This window comes from Fringilla coelebs (genome assembly GCF_963513975.1).
Source record: "Fringilla coelebs genome assembly, chromosome: 7".
In the NCBI taxonomy this organism is placed as follows: Eukaryota; Metazoa; Chordata; class Aves; order Passeriformes; family Fringillidae; genus Fringilla; species Fringilla coelebs.
The window spans coordinates 26,476,088-26,494,578 of NC_140035.1; the positions used below are offsets into that span (position 1 = coordinate 26,476,088).

The 18,491-nt window shown below is 38.9% G+C and overlaps 1 protein-coding gene across 1 annotated transcript in view; it reads right to left on the minus strand.

The window, feature by feature from the left end:
- The window catches only part of BMPR2 (bone morphogenetic protein receptor type 2), a 105,752-nt gene that overhangs the window by 43,341 nt on the left and 43,920 nt on the right, over positions 1 to 18,491 (minus strand). The window contains exons 2-3 of the mRNA XM_084209661.1: positions 9,856 to 10,029; positions 8,419 to 8,598 (exon numbers count right to left, since the gene is read on the minus strand). Coding sequence (XP_084065787.1) covers positions 8,419 to 8,598; positions 9,856 to 10,029 — 354 coding nt within the window. The remainder of the gene's footprint in view (positions 1 to 8,418; positions 8,599 to 9,855; positions 10,030 to 18,491) is intronic.

The window sequence follows — 18,491 nt, forward strand, 5'->3', positions numbered from 1 at the left end:
AGCACTCTCTCTGAAGATACACTGAATGCTATATCATAAGGAAAGGAGCCAGAAATCAATGTTAAGTAATGTATTGGATTTTCTAGACCACATTATTTTTCAGATAAAGAAAAAAAATTATCAAAAATGGCTCAATAAGGAAACATAATAAATGGCCAACTTTGAAGGGCTAACATATTTTAAGTGTCTGTCTGGACTTCCAGTCTCCTCTGAGGCATTGTGCTGAGCTATAGCTGCAACTCAGGTAAGACTGAAAAGCAGCTGGGCTAACAGGTTATTTTAAGAGTAAATCAAATGCCAAGAACCTAAAGCTAAATTGTATCCATTTCAAAACCATGACAGAGAATCAGATTTTTGTCAGCAAACTAGTACATAGTACAGAAACAAGTGAGGCTTACTGAAAATGTCTAATTAAGGGGCAAGAAAAAGACATGAAAGGTTTTCCATGATCTACACAGATGAGCCTAATAGCACTGAACACCAAATGACCCAATATTTATAAGTGATCTTCTGTTTTGCACTTAACAGCTCCACTCCCAAGTCTGCCTCTTACTATGCCAGTAGTCTGAGGACAAAGACTATTACTGTGCTGGGCATAGGGTAGGAATTTATTAGTAGTAGCTGGCAACACCTAGCAGTGCTTTATAATCAAACTTCACAGAGCTCTTGTGCCTTTTAATCTTAACTCCATTCATTGCAAAATTGTTCAAGAAAACCAGAGCAGAGCCATGCTAAAAATCCTGAGGAATGCTCTGTGGGTAACATGGCAGGACAAAGAGGTTTACGAGAAATAGTGTTCACAGCAAGCCCAGCAGCTCCAGGCTGCCCAGGGAGACACAACTGCAGTACTTTGAAGCTAATGCCCTCTGTCAGGAGCTGGAGCCACAGAGCAGCCTGTGCACAGCCATTTCTGCCATTCCAGCTCAGCGCAAGGAGCCTTTAGCATGACAAGACAGGGAAAGCAGGAGATCAACACAGCCAACGTGAAAATAAACATTTGAAAAAGCACAGGGACACAGACAAGCAGAACATCCACAAAACATAAACAGTGTTTCCATTTTGTTTGGCAATGACTTCAATGTACACTATCTTGGCTAATTCAGTGAGTATGCTTTGTTGAGCAGAGTTACCTAAACAAAATTCACAAGCCTTTCAAGGAGAAACGCTTCCACAGAGGTGTAGTCTTAACTCCCACTGAAATATTAAAACTTACAGCACCCAGCTTGAAAATATTTGAGGAATAGTTACTGAAGCCTATCACCATTGGAAGCCTGTTGATCTATGTCACCCAAAAGTGCACTGATACATCAATCTGCCTTCCAGAGAGCTCCTACCCATTTCTCAAATTATTTGTGTTAAGTAGCAGCGTAGGGTTTGTTTAGAATAATGAAGATATTGCATACATGTATAACACTGCATATTGCAGCATGTGAATAAAGACATAAAAAGTATAGCACTCTTGTCTATTCTCCTCTTTGCCTTGAGATGAGGTGAAACAATTCCTTATCTGCTACCTTTATTATTTGCAGTCCAGCATTCCACTAGTGCATTCTGAAAGAGTATCATTCCTAGGAGCCTTATCTACTTTTACCTTGTGTCTGTAAGGCATTCACAATAAAGCCCCAATGCACACTGTCACAAAAGGTATCAGCTAATGATGACATTGAATGTATTATACAACAACATAAAAGTCTGTCAGTACACAGCATTCCCAGTAAATGGAAAGAGTATCTTTACTATATTTGTATTACCCAAAGATATTTGCAGATCTTTAAACTCTTAGAAGTGCATAAAACATAAGTAACTTCCAGATGAGATGCAAATTAGTGCCTCAGGAGCTGCACATGATATGAGACTGTGAATTACTTATTTACAGATATTGGTTAACTTAAAATGAACATTTTCATTATTACTGAAGATGGCAAAACACATTATAACATTACAAAAAATTTCTGTTTCCTTTCTTAATTTTAGATCTTAAATAGGAATAAAATATTTCCTGTGGAGTACTAGAAACAAGCAGGCTACTTCAAGGGTGACAAAGATGCAGGTCAGACAATTGTATCAAGCAAATAAGCTAGAAGTTATGCTCACATGTACTTGAGGAACTGAAATCTCTAAGGACTCAAGAAAAATTTGTTTAGCCCTATGAAACAAAGCACAAATACAGCTCTAGCACTTCACAAACACACTATATTGCAATGTCAAGATACAGAAAAAATCCCACCTTGCACTCAAAAAAAGCCCTTTTTAGATTCCAGCATATTTTTAAGAGAACTTTGCTGAAGATCCTTGCTCTTGGCCCTCCAGGTCACAATGCACTACTAATTCCTGCAGTTACCTTTCCCATCAAGTGTGCTCCACCAGGAGGCTGACAAAGCAGTAAGGAACGTACTCATAAAAGGGGAGGAAAAAAAAAGTGTTTGGGCTTTGGGCTATTGGTGTTTTTGTAAAAATAATATTTGAAATGTTTCTGCTTTTTCAAACAAACATGTTTGCTCTTTTAACACGGTTTTCAGCATTTTGTGAGTTTGGTGCATAGCAGAAATTTAAAAACATTTCCAAAATATTTCAATGTCAGTGCAAGTAAAACACTTCAATTTCATCTTCCTGATTAAATGGTTCTGTAAGAGAAAAAATTTACACACACAGTTTTCTCCTAAGTATGTTTTGCCTTCACAGCTAACATTTCATATGCAAGACTCCAATTTCACATCAAAGCTTCACTTTTAAATTCAGTAAAGATTCAAATTGAATCTCAGGAGACTATGATGTCTTAGAAGTCAGAACAGTTAAGTGCTGCTACCAACAATCTCTAAGAGATTCTGCTTTTGATAGATTCAGTTTTAATGGGAAACTGAAGTTACTCAACAAGCATTACCAGTTATCTTGAGACATTTGCAAAACATTGCACTGGTTGTACAGAAGTTAAGGCTTTCACTTGAATTTCTAAATTACTTTCTATAGCAATTGCTTCAATACTGTGCTTCCTGTAAAAACTTTCACTTCTACTCTTTCTCCCCTACCCTAACCCACAGCACCCTCACTTTCCCCTCAGTTGCAACGATACAAGACACAGCCTTAATTAAATCTTATCACTCAGCATTTGTAGCAATGTGTACCCTGTGTCACAGCCCTCTTTACAGTTAATTAATTTCCTGTAACCAAATAAACAGCAAAAAATGCCCCACACTAAGCACTAAATTTTAGACAGAAAGGCAACTGAAGGTTCAGGAAAATACACATTTGTTAACAACTGGCTAAAAATCCAAATATTTCATAATGAAGCCAGTATATTAAAAAATTGCTAAAAAAAGCCCTACATTTCATTTCCCCCCGTCTATCAGCTGCTCCACATACAATCTCTTCAGAGAGACACATACTAAGAAATCTCCATGCACATTCACCTCTATTCCTATTCAGCAACTTCATTTTCTACAGCACCCTAAAGCAACTTCCTCAGAGGCAGAGAACCATCCTCTTGCATCAAATGCTTAACCGTCTCAAAGCCAATTTTTGCTTTTGAGATATTTAGGCCCTTAATTACCGTCTTACTATTTCCTCCCCTGGCCTATAACACAGTGAAGGTGCATTAAGGACACAGAATGCCTCCTCACTGAAGGAAGAGCTGTCTCACTGACTCCCAGTCATTTCATGGGTACAAGTTTTAATCCTCGTGTAGATCACTCCCACCTTCATCTTTTAAAACCTGAGATCTGCCGCCTTGCAAAGGTTTGTCATTTCCTCTTTACATCTAAATCACCTGAAAACAAAAAGAATTATGCACACGAAGGAAAAAGTTTATTTACAGAATGGTTTTTTAGATTAGGCAGATCAGAAATTAACGACCGGTTTAAACACCAGCTACAAACGTAGCTGCTCAGGTGCTGCAACCCAGCAGAAGTAAATGCATTTCAATTATAAATTAATTTTGGATACTGTTCTCCAGAAAAAGCAGTTCAAGACAACTGAGAGTGAGCAGGGTTACAGCTTTCCAAAATTAGCCTGACACGATCTAATTCAGCTTCAGTGGGAGTTGGATTGGGCCACGTGCCCACAGCTACATGAGTCTAACTGCTGCCTCTCAAAAACAATTGTTAAATGAAAACTGTCTCATTACTACCATAATTAACCTGTTCCAGCCACATACATTTGTAATTACCTTTTTTTTTAAATGGAAACTTTTGTCTAAGTTTTCACACAATTCCATGAGCACTTCAAGACAGACTTTTACATACCCATTTCATATACAGAGCAAGAAGGCTGGCACAGAGAGGCAAGAATGTTACACTGGAAAGATAAGCCTGTTATCAGTGTTTCAGAGTGAAGAGTAACTTCCTTGACTGTGTGAGGTGGTCTCTTTCTATCCACAACTCAGTGCTCTTATTTTACAGAGGTTTCCTAAGTCCTCTACAAATTGCAGCCACCATTTGCTGTTATGAGATGAAAACCCCATATAATATTCAACCACATGTACCAGTAACTGCTCAACTGCTGCTGCCAGGGATTTTTTCCACCTATCACACAAATACATCACCTGCCATAGAAAAATACATTCTTAACACTCAGTTGCTGCTATATTAATTTATTTGCAGCACCAGGAAGCAGCCTTGAGGGAAAAAAATAATTAAAAATTGCTCTTTCATCTTGATGTTATTTTAATGTGAATGTTTCATTACAGTAATATATCTATGACCAACAAGAGAGATCATTTAAGTCTTTAGCTACTTAATTTCTATTTAACTGGCTATTATGAATGATTGAGGAACTAATAAATTTGTCTTCAAAACAATCTCAGAATTTAGGAAGCATTCTGTAGTCATAACAGGCAGATATTTAGCACGTCAAACTAAATATTTGACAAGGCCAATGAAGTAAATACATCTCAAAACACTGACCCAGGAAGCCACAGTTGACCCCTTTTAGATAGGGTTAAGGGGAATGTGAGTATACTGGCTGAAAATATAAGATGGAAAAACGGTGAATCTATCCATGAGAGATTTATCACAGAAGAAGAAATGTACATATTTCCCTTGTCTTGCAAAAATGCAAGTTAAAGATAGACGATGAGTGGTTGTTTCTGAATGTCTGCATTTGAGCAGCTCCAAACTCCACAGGCAAATCCTGAAATGAGAAACAGACACCATTCTCCAACCACTACTCCTGGCATCAGGAAACAGCTATCTTAATCTCTGCCTTTTTAATACCTCCAGACTGTGGCTTCTAGACTATCACCCATCCTACAGTATTTGCAAAATTCTAGCTGGAGGGATTAGCAACCAACAGCTACTCAAATCTGCCTGGATTATCTTTGAGATAGAAGAGATGAATATTATGACTACTCAGATGTATGATTGTTTTAAATTACCAGCTGCACATTAGGAAGCAGTAAGGATTAAATTTCAGGCTTCAAGAACCTGTTTGTCCTCAATCTTGTATTTCATTTTTACAAAAATTTTGTTACAGGACAGGTTGGATTACATGTATTTATACCCTAATCAAACATAAATTAGAAAAACTCAACAAGCTGTTCTGTTACACAGTTGTGAGATAAATGTTTTGACATCCTAAAAACAACACTGACATTATCTTAAATGTTACACTTAATTTTTCTAATTGCTATATGTTACAACAATGATAATTTGATATATCTATCACGTATCTTAAGTTAATTTTGTCTCCTTGAATCATTTATGGTCTAGCTGTATCTTTCAACACACCACTGTTCAGTATCATAGAAAAATGGCAACCAAAAGATTGTGTAAAGTAATTGTTTTATTCCATTATTTTTCTGGGTGGATTCAGCTCAAGGGCCTAGCAGTATTCTGCTCTTTCCACAGATCCTTCATAAAGCTGCAAGGAAACATCTTTAAAAGAATAACTGCAATTTTCCTTAAAAATTCAGCTTTAAATTGATTAGGGTCATCAGCAAGGTCTTCAGGTTCCATTAGTTTGTAAACTACAGCTGAATTTCTGCTTGTCATTGCAGGAACTTTTTATTCTGCATGATTTTACTGGAAATAAGAAAAAAAAACCCATTTACAAATACTTAGTTAACTGCTGGCTAAATTAATACTTGTATTAATTCAGGCTTCACATAACTGGACACCAGTCACCTCCACTTCAACATTTCCAGGATTTTAAGCACAGTTCTAGGAGGTCTCACACCTTACTTTGGGCCATTCAAGAACTTTATTTATCAAAAATACAGATGAAAAACAATGCTCTTACAGTTTACAGGCTATAGTGAAATAACCTTCTGCAGAAGATTTCCCATGTGACTGTGACCTGTTCAATTTAAGAATCTAAAAGGAAACACAGATTGCCACAGCCTGGGCAGCTAACCTTGCTAATGTCCTTACAGCATTCTGTCAACTAGAACAGAAAGGCTGGATGATTGCCCAATAAGGTGTCCAGTAGCTAATACAAAGCTTCCCAACAATGCTATAAAGACTCAACCTTGCCAAAGTAAGAATTCTGTACTTAACATGCCAAAATATAATCTTATAGCACAAAAATGGGTTCTGGAAGGAGCTGAGAGACCATGAACACTCCACCACCTGGAATGTGTGTCAGAAACAGTGCAGGGGTCTGTGTGCTGCAGCCTCCCTGCTTTTTCACCCCTGCAGCTTTCTCAAGTATCCTGTACTTCCACAGTGCTACCAGAGTGCTGAATATGATAAACAGATAAAACACCAGAGTGGCAAATGAGGCCATCCTTGCTGCTGGAATGGCCCATCTCCAGCTCTTAACCCAGTCAAAGCAGACAGACAACTGTGCTCTGAAGCAACCTCCTTTGCTTGTGCTTATGCCTAAAGCCAAATTTGCCTATTATGAAAATGGAAGGTGACACAATAACACAAAGCAGTTTGAGTCAGTAGAAATGTACGCTGCAGCACTCAATTACAGCTGGGTGAATTAAGGACTGTGTTACAGATTTAATCACCCCATCCCCTCCACCCCTTTGCAAGCCAAGATAGAACTTTCAGTATCAAAAATTCCATTTAAAATTATTTGAAGATCTTATTGCTCAATAGGTGAATTAATTCAGCTTGTAATTTTTATCCTTTGAGAAGAACAAGCACACGTCATTTGGTAAGAACCTGGTCTTCCTGTTTTGGGGGACAGAAAGGGACAAGGAATTACCTTTAGAGCTGTTTTTCCTCCTGTCTAATTTCCCTGCACAACACTAACTCCAGTTACATTTGGGGAGTGATGACTCTTACCAAAGTCAAGCAGGGTCTGTTCTGCACTGTACAGTGACACTGATTCCAATGGTGATTGTTTACTGGTTCTACAAACAGTACTGTCAACCAATGTTTGACAAACTTCTTTACCCATTCATACTCTACACACTTTCCGAGTTAAAGACCACTGCTTTTTAGCATGCCAAACCAAACTCTCCTTTGATCCAACTTCCTTACAAATACCAGACCCTACAGCCATTTTTGAAAGCACCAGTGATAAGTATCAGCATCTTCACATTGAAGTTATTTCAAATACTATCATTCCTAAAAACAAACTATTATTTTTTCATTCTACAACTGTAAATGCTGTCCAATTATACACCTTCATCTCACAAAATACTTTTCACTGATAAAGAACTCTTGACATACAGAACAGTTGTGCCTCCATTTACATACCTAGCTTTATTCAAGTTCCCTTTCACAATTCTCATTTAGAAAAGGCTATTCAAATGTTTAGATTAGGCCACTAACTCAGCTTCTTTACAGGTTCTCAACTTTCAGAACACAGCATAACAGTGTACCTGCTAATTATGATCTTGCTTCTGTCATACCAGGTTAAGGGGTCTGACCCCTTGACTTGTATCTGCATGTTAGGCTGATTTGATAATAAATAACTGAAAAGAAAATTACATTGCTCACACTAGTATTCTTTGAACATTATGTCAAAGTTAGCCCTTACCAGTGACGTGCAAAAGAAAGAAGTCAGGTTTCAGAGACTGTTGGAGAGAACTTCTGATACAAGACCACTTCTACCACTCAAAACTATCTGTGCTTCATGACTGAACAGACAGGCCAAACTTTCCAAAGGTACCACAGTGTTAATGAAACCACTGGCCTCTTCACAACAGAAGTCATGAATCTTCTGAATACCTCCACAGGCTTATGAGGTTGAGCATCCAAATCGTAAAACACACAAAATTAGAGATCATTTTGAAAAATATAATCTGTATTCAGCAGTTGCCAATACAAACAATCCTCTTGTAAGCATTTCTTTGTGGAGCAATGTGGAATATGAGTGTGACAAACTTCCTAAGGGAGAGCTCTGCTCTGTTTGCAATCTCTGTGACACAGAAAGGTCACAGGTTTCACATTTAACAGTAGCACAAAAAGAAGGCTCTTTCCCTAAAATCTTTATACCATGAAAAGACAGAAACACAAACATCTGACTTACTGTAAGGTGTTGTATCAGTAGGGTCAGGAGGTGGGAAGTTTTCTGTGAAGTTGACATTACACAAGTCTGTACTACAGCAGCAGAAGCGGTATGTTCCATTCTGAATCAAGGAAGGGGTGGTTGTAACTATACACTCTTCAAAGTGACACTCCTGTGGGTCTCCTATATGAGACCAGCAACCTGCAAAAAGAACCAAATGACTTTTTTTTACAAGTAAGCATAAAATTAATTCTACTGACTGGATAAACACACCTACAGAAATCCATACATGATCTGATTACAGAGTGGGGTGAAAACAGTTATCATAATTTGTCTGACTTTACTACCATATTTTAAACCAAAACTTGAAGAATTTCTTTTAGAACTCCCCATAGCCAAGGAGAAGAAAATGTTTGTAGGGATGAAGGCCAATGTCCAGGTGTTGCCTTACTATGATAAAACCTGATTTTCTGAGCCTTCTAAGCAGAAATATGCTATTCCTCATCTCTCTGATACCACAGACCATATCACCATTTTCTGGTCCACAGACTAAATGAATTGTGACCTAATCCCTTCCTTAGGCCACAAGACTGATCTACAGCTTGGTCCTTCTTGCATAATTTTCAAAATTCTGCCCTTCCTCATTGTCAGCATCACTGGACTTTTCAACAGGACCATCACTTATTGCCTGGTTCATACCAGGTTCTTTGTCCCTGCAGCAACCGTTCATTCCCAAGCATGGTCAACGGCAGTTAAATGTCATTTAATCACAAATACCTGGAAGGGAAAGGGGCAGCAGTGGGGCAGAGGTGAGGAGTCAAGCTGCTCCCTTCAGCAGATTGCCAGATCAAACAGGAATCATGGACTACAACTCCACAGGCTATTTGTAAATACCAGCTGCATTTTCATTCAGCATTATACTACATTAACTTGCATCCAAGTGAAAAAGAGCAGATTCCCTGAGAATCACAATCAAAACATGCCTCCAGAAACTGCAAGGCCCTCCACACCTCTTACCTTCATTCTCCTCACAGAACAGCACTGAATAACAGTACTGATATCTGAACTATAGCAGCAATTTGCTTTCTAAACAAGCATCCAATCAATATGAATATACACCTTTTACTTAATAAAACACTGTTAAATGTATCATTACATCAATAAATATACTGAAATTCAAGAAAGCCATCTTCCTCTGGTCATCCTATGTAACAAGAAATTTGAATGCTGCTTCTTTCAACTGTACATTGATGTCTTTGGTCTCTTTTAGAAGTCATTAATTCCAAACAAACTTTCTGTTCACATTTAAAATAGTTAAATGGATGTTTAAAATTATGCATTTCAACAATGTGCAAGAAGTCTAGTTCTGCAGCTGTGCAGCTTTGTATGAGTTGGCTAGATCACAAAGTAGGGAAATAAGTAACAAAACCACTGCACTAAAACTGAACTGCTACATACCTTGTTTTACAAGATGTATGTCTCCTTCTCTTGTTTTTTCCCAAAGTCCATAGCAGGTACTACCTTTCATGCACAAAATGGTGCCGTTCTCCTGGGAGATTCGGCTCTCACTGATTCCATGGTCCTGCTGATATGGGTCTTTAAATGCACACAGCCGCTCCTCACTCTGTGTAGCTTTAGCCAAAGAAAGAAAAATAATTTTTGTCAGTGATTTCATGCATAAAATATTAACTTTAATGAAGAGATTATTAAGGTCTTCTGAAAAGATACATTCAAAAAAAGCTAGATGAGTAACTAAAGGCACTTAGATGCTATTCAGAAGTACAGCTCAGCAAACATCCAATCACAGTAAGAATTTGTAGTAAATTTTTCAACAACTAGACTTTATCCAGTTCTTTAACTCCCATCAAAGCATTGGCAGCAAAAAGACACAAGATGAAGTAGATTGGTCTTTTGAGTAAAAGAGATTTTGAACCTCAAGTAAAATTATAGCATATGTAATTGTAAATTATTAAAGGTACTGTATAAAATATCTTCTCACAGATGGTTTATTTCTTTGATCATTCTTCAGCACTGGCCCCAAAGAAGCCATGTTTCAGCAAGGCAGACTTACTGCAAGAACACCGCTTCACTGTGTCACCAGCTGAGGGGACGGGATAAGAAAAACCAAGAGACTTGGATACATGTGTCTCACTTTTAAGGCCATTATTAGTCATCAGGAGTCAAGATTTGTAATTCTTTTATGCTTAGACAACTATAGATTGCTGCACTATTCAGGCCAGCATTCTGTCAGTGCTTCCCAGTTTATGGTGTGGCAGCAGTAATTAAATTAGCACAACTTAGCTGATTTTTCTGCTGTCCTGGTAGAGCGCGTGTTATCAGCTGAGCTGCGTGTCAGCTCAGTGGGGGCAAAACTCTCAGCTGAGGAGAGAGACATTTTTTAAGCCAGTGCAGTTCAATCACTTGCAGCTCCCCACTCCAAGAACCTGGCTGGCAGTCCATGCTGCTCACCCATCTCTCTGAACTCTGGTCAGAAAGCCAGTCGCCTAAATTTCATATCCGTTTTTTTTTAAAATCTCTCTGAGCAGAGTTAGTCAAGTTACTGAGTACAAAAAGGTCACACATGAACAGCCAGCACATGCTGCCTCCAGCAGAACTTGCCAGTTGCACGCTGTAGCTTTATTCTCAGAACAGCTGAGTATGCCAGGCGTGAAGCATCTGTCCTGCATTCTCTGCTCCATGACATGGGACTGGCCAAGAGACAACGTATGAAAGGACAGCACCCCACTGCTGTAAGGGAACTGCATCTGACTCACTTTTTGAAAAGTCAAAGAAGAAAAAACTATCACAGAATTATAATTTTCAAGACACAACGGGACAAAAGTATATAGCCTTGTGAAATAGGACACATCTGCTCTGAGGGACAGTAAGAAGGTTTTAAAACCTCATGCATATGATAGCTGAGTGGGGCTAAGGCCATCCAAGATCTGGTTGTTTACAAAACGCTCAAATTGCTGCAAGATAAGCCCTTTCATAACTTGCCTTTGTGAGAAATTGATTTAAAAGAACAGAATTTATGAAACAGCCACACAAATCTGGTTTCCTTATTTAAAAAGAAAAGTAATTCCAGGAAAGTCCACTTTAATAACTTTAATAATACCTCAATATGTTAAAAAAGGAAAAAAAAAATCTTTGAACCCATGAACTAATAGAAGAAGAAAAAAGACCGAAACAAACCAAAACCTTTTGAGTTTGCCTTGGACTCAGACAAAAAAAAAATGACATGTATCGTGTCTGTGCACCACTGACTGAGACAGTTTTAATTGCTTACTTTTCAGGTTGCTTAATCTTTCTATAAAACTCCTAGGATCAAGACTGAGAGGTAAGAATATGAGAAGATACTCAAAAAGAGAGAAGTTGTTAAGAGTCATGCTAGATGCTGTCCAACCACACATGTACTACAGAAAATGAAAGTAACTACCAAAGGCTTTTCTGATTTAAAAAGACTGCAGTGGCCTATAAGAATACCTGCAGAGGGGAGGATGGAGCAAGAATGAGAAAATACAAAACAGAGCCAGCAACCTGAGGGTCTATCAATTTTCTTGCAAAGTAATAAAAATACGAGTGAACTTGACACAATTTAATGTCAGATGATCTCAGTGGGAAACTTTTCCAAGAAAAAAAATAAAGGCTACTCATCCAACAACTAGAGTTTTCATGCTGATCACAGCACATTCCTGCTTCGATTATAACTCAGAGAAGCACAGCCCCTGTGGGAGCAGTACCCACTGCAATACTCTGCTGACCCCTGCCCCTTCCCTGATGGCATGGAACATCTGGAGACCAGGAGACATGGAACAAAAGCTACTTTATTTTTCTCTATGGCCTCTATATGTTCATTGTTGAAGTTGTAATGCCGAAGAAAATTGGGTAGGGCATTCAGATGTACAGAAACCATCTCAGAGAACAACAGAATAGATGAGCTGCTTCAGTTACTGCTTGTGATTTCAGTACATTCCTGCTCTAGGATTTCTTTCTTCCAGGCAGTGGAAACTAGTCAGATTTAAAAACTTTTAGTACTGGAATACTTCTAGGTCAGGTCTTAAAAGCAGCCTCTAGCCTAGGTGAGTATGCTTGTATGCCTTAAACCTTGCCCAAAGGAAGTACTACAAAGTACTACTACAAAAACCACACAAAAGCACTAGACTGCCTCTTTATAAAAGCTGACCTATTTCAACAGAAATCTTACTCTTCAAGGTGAAATACCATTGTTCACTTGGATTTCCATATGTTCCACAGGGATGATGTTTGTCAGTTTTCAGTCATCAAGGAAGGCAGCAGGTACGCAGCGTGCATTCAGAGCTGAAGCACATCTCCCCGTCCCTTGGGAGCCACGCACCTGCAACGCTTCAGGGCAGCCACTAACACACTCTGTAGCAGCTTAGCTGGAAACAGGTCCAAAGCTGCTTCTCCATGCTAGGAGACAGTTGAAAACTGTCTAGATACAGTCCCAGGCAGCTGGTTCTAGGTGACCCTGCCTCAGCAAGGAGTTGGACCAGATGACCTTCAGAGGTTCCTCTCAACCTCAACCATTCTCCAATTCTTGCATGTCTCCAATGTGCAGCAAACAAGACACAAAAATTATTTCTCATCTGGGCTACTTGCTCTTTTTTGTCTCCAAGGCAGGCAAGATGGTAGGGTAAGACTAGAACTACTGGATTCTCTTGCTTGTCTTCAGTCAAATAGATCCAAACAGACCCGAGGAAATACCTTAATGTTAAGATTTTCATTAAACAACAAGAGCAATTAAAATAAATAACTTTGCTTATGAAGACTCAGGCTGCTGAACTACTTTATTTGATACATCCAGTTCATTTGCTACCTGTCAGAAACATGAAGGGCAAAGTCCCGGCAGACATGTGTGCTCACCAGCTATTAGGGAGCCATGAGCAGTTCACTGTACAGTGCCCTTTTTCCCTACAGATTTCACAGACCCAAGAGGCACCAGCAGGGTATTCTCAAATCAGCAAAATGCAGAAGCCAATTACAGCTCAAGCAATGCAGTGTATCTGCCCAGACATGAAATGTCCTAGCACACAAACACAACCAAGACCTAGCACCAAAGGGGCAGCGTGGGCTTCACAGGATATCTGCTGACTGGCTGAAGCCATCCTTTAAAACCCCAAATTTAACTTTAAAAGGTAACTTCACAGTAAACTCTGTTCATCACATTGAACTCATTACACATTCAGATTTTTTCTAATTAACCCTTTAATGAAATTTCATGAGAGATTTTGAAATAAATAAATGGCAACTGAATGCCTACATGTCATACACCACTGAAAAGCTTGCTGCTGGAGAAACTGTAGAAGCAACACATAGGATGACACTGGAGAGGGCAAAAGGTAAAACTTAAACAAGAAATTATGAAGGATTTATAATGAAATGTCAATTTTCCATTCCTCTTGTATTTGCATACCAGACAAACTATATCAAAATACTTAAATAGAAATAATAAAATTATCTCAAGCTTCTGTTCTCTCATCCTGCAGAGATTTCTAACAAAGTAAAGAAGGGAAGCACCATTTCCACAAGTTCTACCAAGGAAAAAGCCAACAAGAGCATGGCAAGCTCTTCAACTCCCTATCATAAACCAGAAAAAAACCCCAAACCTCAAAATGAGTTTTGCTGCTCTCCAGCCCATTTTACATCTCTATGTATACAAAAATACACTTTTATATACAGTTTCAGAAACAAACATAAGTGGCATTCGGATTGAATATGGGTGCTCCAAGCAGTCATCTTAAGAACCCTAAATGTTCTCAGCTTTCCTGCTTGGCTGCCACTACTGGTGAGTCTGATCACCACACGCACTTGTAACAGACTTTACTTGAATCAGACTGAGAAAACTTACTGTCATTTTCCAAGAATGGGTAAACAGACTACAATAAATTACTTTCCTGGGATCACAAAGGAACTGGGAATTGCCCATTGTTTCCCAGGTCTATCCTGTGGCTCATGCTTACTGTCTCAGTGGTCTGGGGGCATAGAGCTCACCCCCATGCCACTACACAGCCCCAAAAAAGAGGACCAGGGCTTCAAGAATTTCCTTCTGGCACACAGCTCAGGTTTTTATGCAATTTACCATCTTAGAATTAGTCAGTTCTGCTGTCAACAAAAAAAAATTCTGAATGTTATCAAGGAAAAAACGCTATATAGATTTTCTCAGTATCTTCTCCCTGTAGTCATGATGTTATTTCCAGCTGCTCAGAAACAGAGAACTGATTCACACTGATAAGTGAATTCTGTCTGTTCACTACAAAAACACCCTGAGATGTTTACTATCTGAGTATTTGCCTTTTTCCCCCACTAAAGATATTTCTGAACAGCAAAGATCAGAAGAAAATTCCCAGTGCATCTATGACAGAAATGCTGTATGCGACTACCACACCGTTCGTCCATACCAGGAGGAGTTTAAACAAATGAATACATCGCCGTTGTTTTTAATATAGTAATTCTTTCACGATCACTGCGTGTTCTAGGAAAACAACTACTGAAAACAATGAAAGAGAAACACCAAAAGTTACAGCAATCCAACTGCAAATCCTTAGAACATGAGTCATTTTTTCATTAATAGCATCGGAAGTTGCTTCCATTAGTACTTAACTGATGCTTCCTGACCTTGCATCTATTCAAAGTACACAGAATTCACAACAAGTGCGAAGCGAGGGGGAAAGGAACAAAAAAAAATAAGGACTCAAATGTTACTTGAATGCTACTCCATAGTCTAATCATTGGAATTAAAGATAAATAACACACTTGCCACTTTATGATTAATGCCAGGCAAAACATTTTGTGACTCAACAGTGACAAATAAAAGAATGAGAACAGTCTGAAGACAAACCTGCACGCACGCAATCTACAAGAACAGACTTGCTGGCATCACAGACCACACACAGGGGTACCTTGCTGGTAATTATACCAACTGCCTTTAAATCCATAAAGGTGATGACTTAAAAAAAAGGCAAAAAAAGAAAAAGTTTTCTGAGCATGTTTGCCTGTAATGGAATTTCTTTAAATACAGGCCACCACACATTCAACTGGAAATCTCAGTAGGCTGCAACAGATTTGTTTTCAAAGATTGAAGTTTTTTCTGTAACTTGTCGTTTCAGTTAGTGAACCATAGACACAAAACCTGTTTTATTTTGGCTCTGTCAGCTTTCTGTGGAACTCTTTTATTTACACAATAGGGGGAAACATCATTGCCCTCGAGACAGGGTTATGAGAGAGTTTGCATCATGAAGACATGCTATTTTAAGGAAGGTATACACCAGGAAGCTCCTCAGAGTATATCTTTTCAAATACTGATAGCTGAATTCTCGTGTGATGTACAGAGAAATAAGACTCTTGAAGAAAACATCACTTAGCAAATACTCTGTTGCCTTTTTTTTTTATCTTTTTCTCCTCAGAGGCTTTAATTACAAATATTTCTAAATGTGTATCCACTTATATTAAAATATATCATAAGCAGATGTCTTTTGAAGGAAGTCGTGCTTCTCCAGACAGACCACCCTCAATACCAACTTAGAGTGGGAGGAAAAAAAGTTCAAGTATTGGTAATCTTCCACATATTTATACTTCCAGTATTCTGTTTTGCAGCATGTTTGACCAACTGAACAGCACGGCTCTGCGCTGACTAGTTAGAAAAACAAATAAATTGTCTGCCTTAGGATTAGGCATGAGGACATGAAGGTCTAAACCAACCTGAAATGGCCTGGAGACTTTCTGAGCAGGAGGTCAGGAGCAGCACAGTGCAACACAAAGCCTGGGAATGTTTGGTCAGGCAGGCTGCACAGCTTATTGCTTTACACAACTACTGGACTAATATTTTAAAGACATTAAGATGAAATAATGGAAATTTGCACAAGAGAATACAGCAGAACTTCTAGGAAGGAGGCAGGAAAGTAAAGAAAAATGCTTCAGAAATTCACATCTGTGGTAAATTTACATATTTTCCTCTCCTCCTAAGAAAAAGAGGGGAAATAAAAAACCATCATAATCATTAACTATTTTACAGGACATAATACATACCTCAAGATATACTGTAAAATATATTTTGACAAGAAAGCCTTTACAGTTTATACTTGGTGTTAAAATCTGGAATAATCTGTTCACAGTACACTGCATGTCCTTAGCCTTCGTTGATGAAAATTATTTTGGTTTTGTCTGCTTTTGCTGACTAACATCACAGTTTCAAATGTTGGCAATTACACAGAGCCAGGCTTTGATTGAGAACTAGTGCCAAAACTAAAATGAATGCTTGTACTGATACCCATTTCAAAGTGATTGACTGCACATGCAGATGACAAAATAACTTATGTTTACTACAAGGTCCCTTGCCCTTGAAACAGACTAGAAAAACTCAAGTGTCTTATTTCTGTACATGGATATACATGGTCTTTCTTTCTCAGTCTAGCCTTCAAGTAAGCAAGTAAATTTGAAATCTGTTTTCTTTCCTTGCTCACTTTCTAACAGAGTGTTGTGGGCTGATCAAGGCTACCAGCAGCAAGGGAGACACCAGTGAAGCCTTTTCCTGTCGAGTTTTCTTTAACAGTCCTTTGGTATCTTGGTGTTTCAGCTTCATTCTGAAGAACCAGTGGTCTGCTAGCACTAAAAAAGTGCAACAGAGCCAGATCCCGTGGCAACTGCACTGGGTCATGCTGTGCAAAAGGTTCACATTTTGCTTTCCACTCAGGCACCGCTGTCTCAGAGCGCTTTGGTACATAGTCCATGGCTTCCTCTGGGACCTCTGCCCCTCCTGGCACAACCTCACTGGCTCCTGGCTACCAGCTCGTGCCCCTCTTGCAGCCTTACATCGGTACTGTATTCCTCCAACCAGATGCATCCACCACACCAGCAATCTCACCAACTGGAGTTAATGTAAATAGCCATGTATGGAGAGGCCAAAAAGTAAATTGTCAACTCAAATCCTGTACTGAAGGCCTTGCTCTCCTTTTACGCAATTCACTCTCAAAAGAAGTGTTGCCTTAGAAGAACCCAGCTTATGCAAGAGAAGCCAGGCAGCAAAGAACCAGGATGGCAGAGATTTATTGCTAGCAGCTGACGAATTATGTAGTTCCCAAACGCTGCCAGATTTTATGAAAAAATACCTGAGTTTACTGCCAATAAACCATGTCACTGCCTTATTTCTACAACTTTCTAAATGTTTCTGAGGACCACCAGACCACCTTGCTGTGCAGACTTCATGAGAACCAGACATTACCACAGATGCAAAGTTTTATCTATCTAGTAAGAGAACAAGACATGGTGGCAAGAAAGGCGGGAACACCTGTGTTTTGGGTCAAAATTCAAGAATGTCAAGTGAATTTGAACAGTTAATACTGCTTTACATGAAGAGGATGAGCATTTTTCAGCTGATATGGGAAGAGATTCGAGCTGAATCTATAACGAGGATATTGACTCAGCCAGGGTCAGAGAAGGACAAACTGCAGTATTAAACCCAAGTGTCCTAAAGTCTCCACTACTGCCATAGCAAGCTGACCTTTGACTACATGGGCCACTAATCAGAGCTTCCTCCACCTTACAATATCTCCTCCACAATGTATACAATTAAACAAGAAAAAGAATCTACCTCTCACAGTGACTCAGCACTTTCCTTAACATTGTTGTGTAGCTGTGTTCAGCCATTGTACAATAAAAACAAATGTCCTAAGTGTGTAAGTCTGTCTAGCTCAGCAGGTTTCCTCCTTCCATCTTTTTCCTGCCTCTGCCAAAGTCCCACTAATTTTAAACAAGACAGAATTAAAACAAAAGGCATGTAACAAAACAGTAGTGGAAAAAGGTTATCAATCTGACCAATATGAAATTCCCAGATTTATCACCTGCTACCTCTGAAAAACCCCTCTGGTATGCTAAAAAAAACTGTAACAGTATCTTAGTTCAGTGATTACACAGGACTGATGACATTTTATCACACAACTTGGCACTTCTGAAATAGCTGAAGGCTTTAGAGCAAGAGACTGCAGCAGGTTTCTTGGTGTTGTAAAAACAGTAAAATGTCATGGCATTTTAGCATTCACTTCATTAAGCTTTAAAATACTCATCTCTGTCATCAG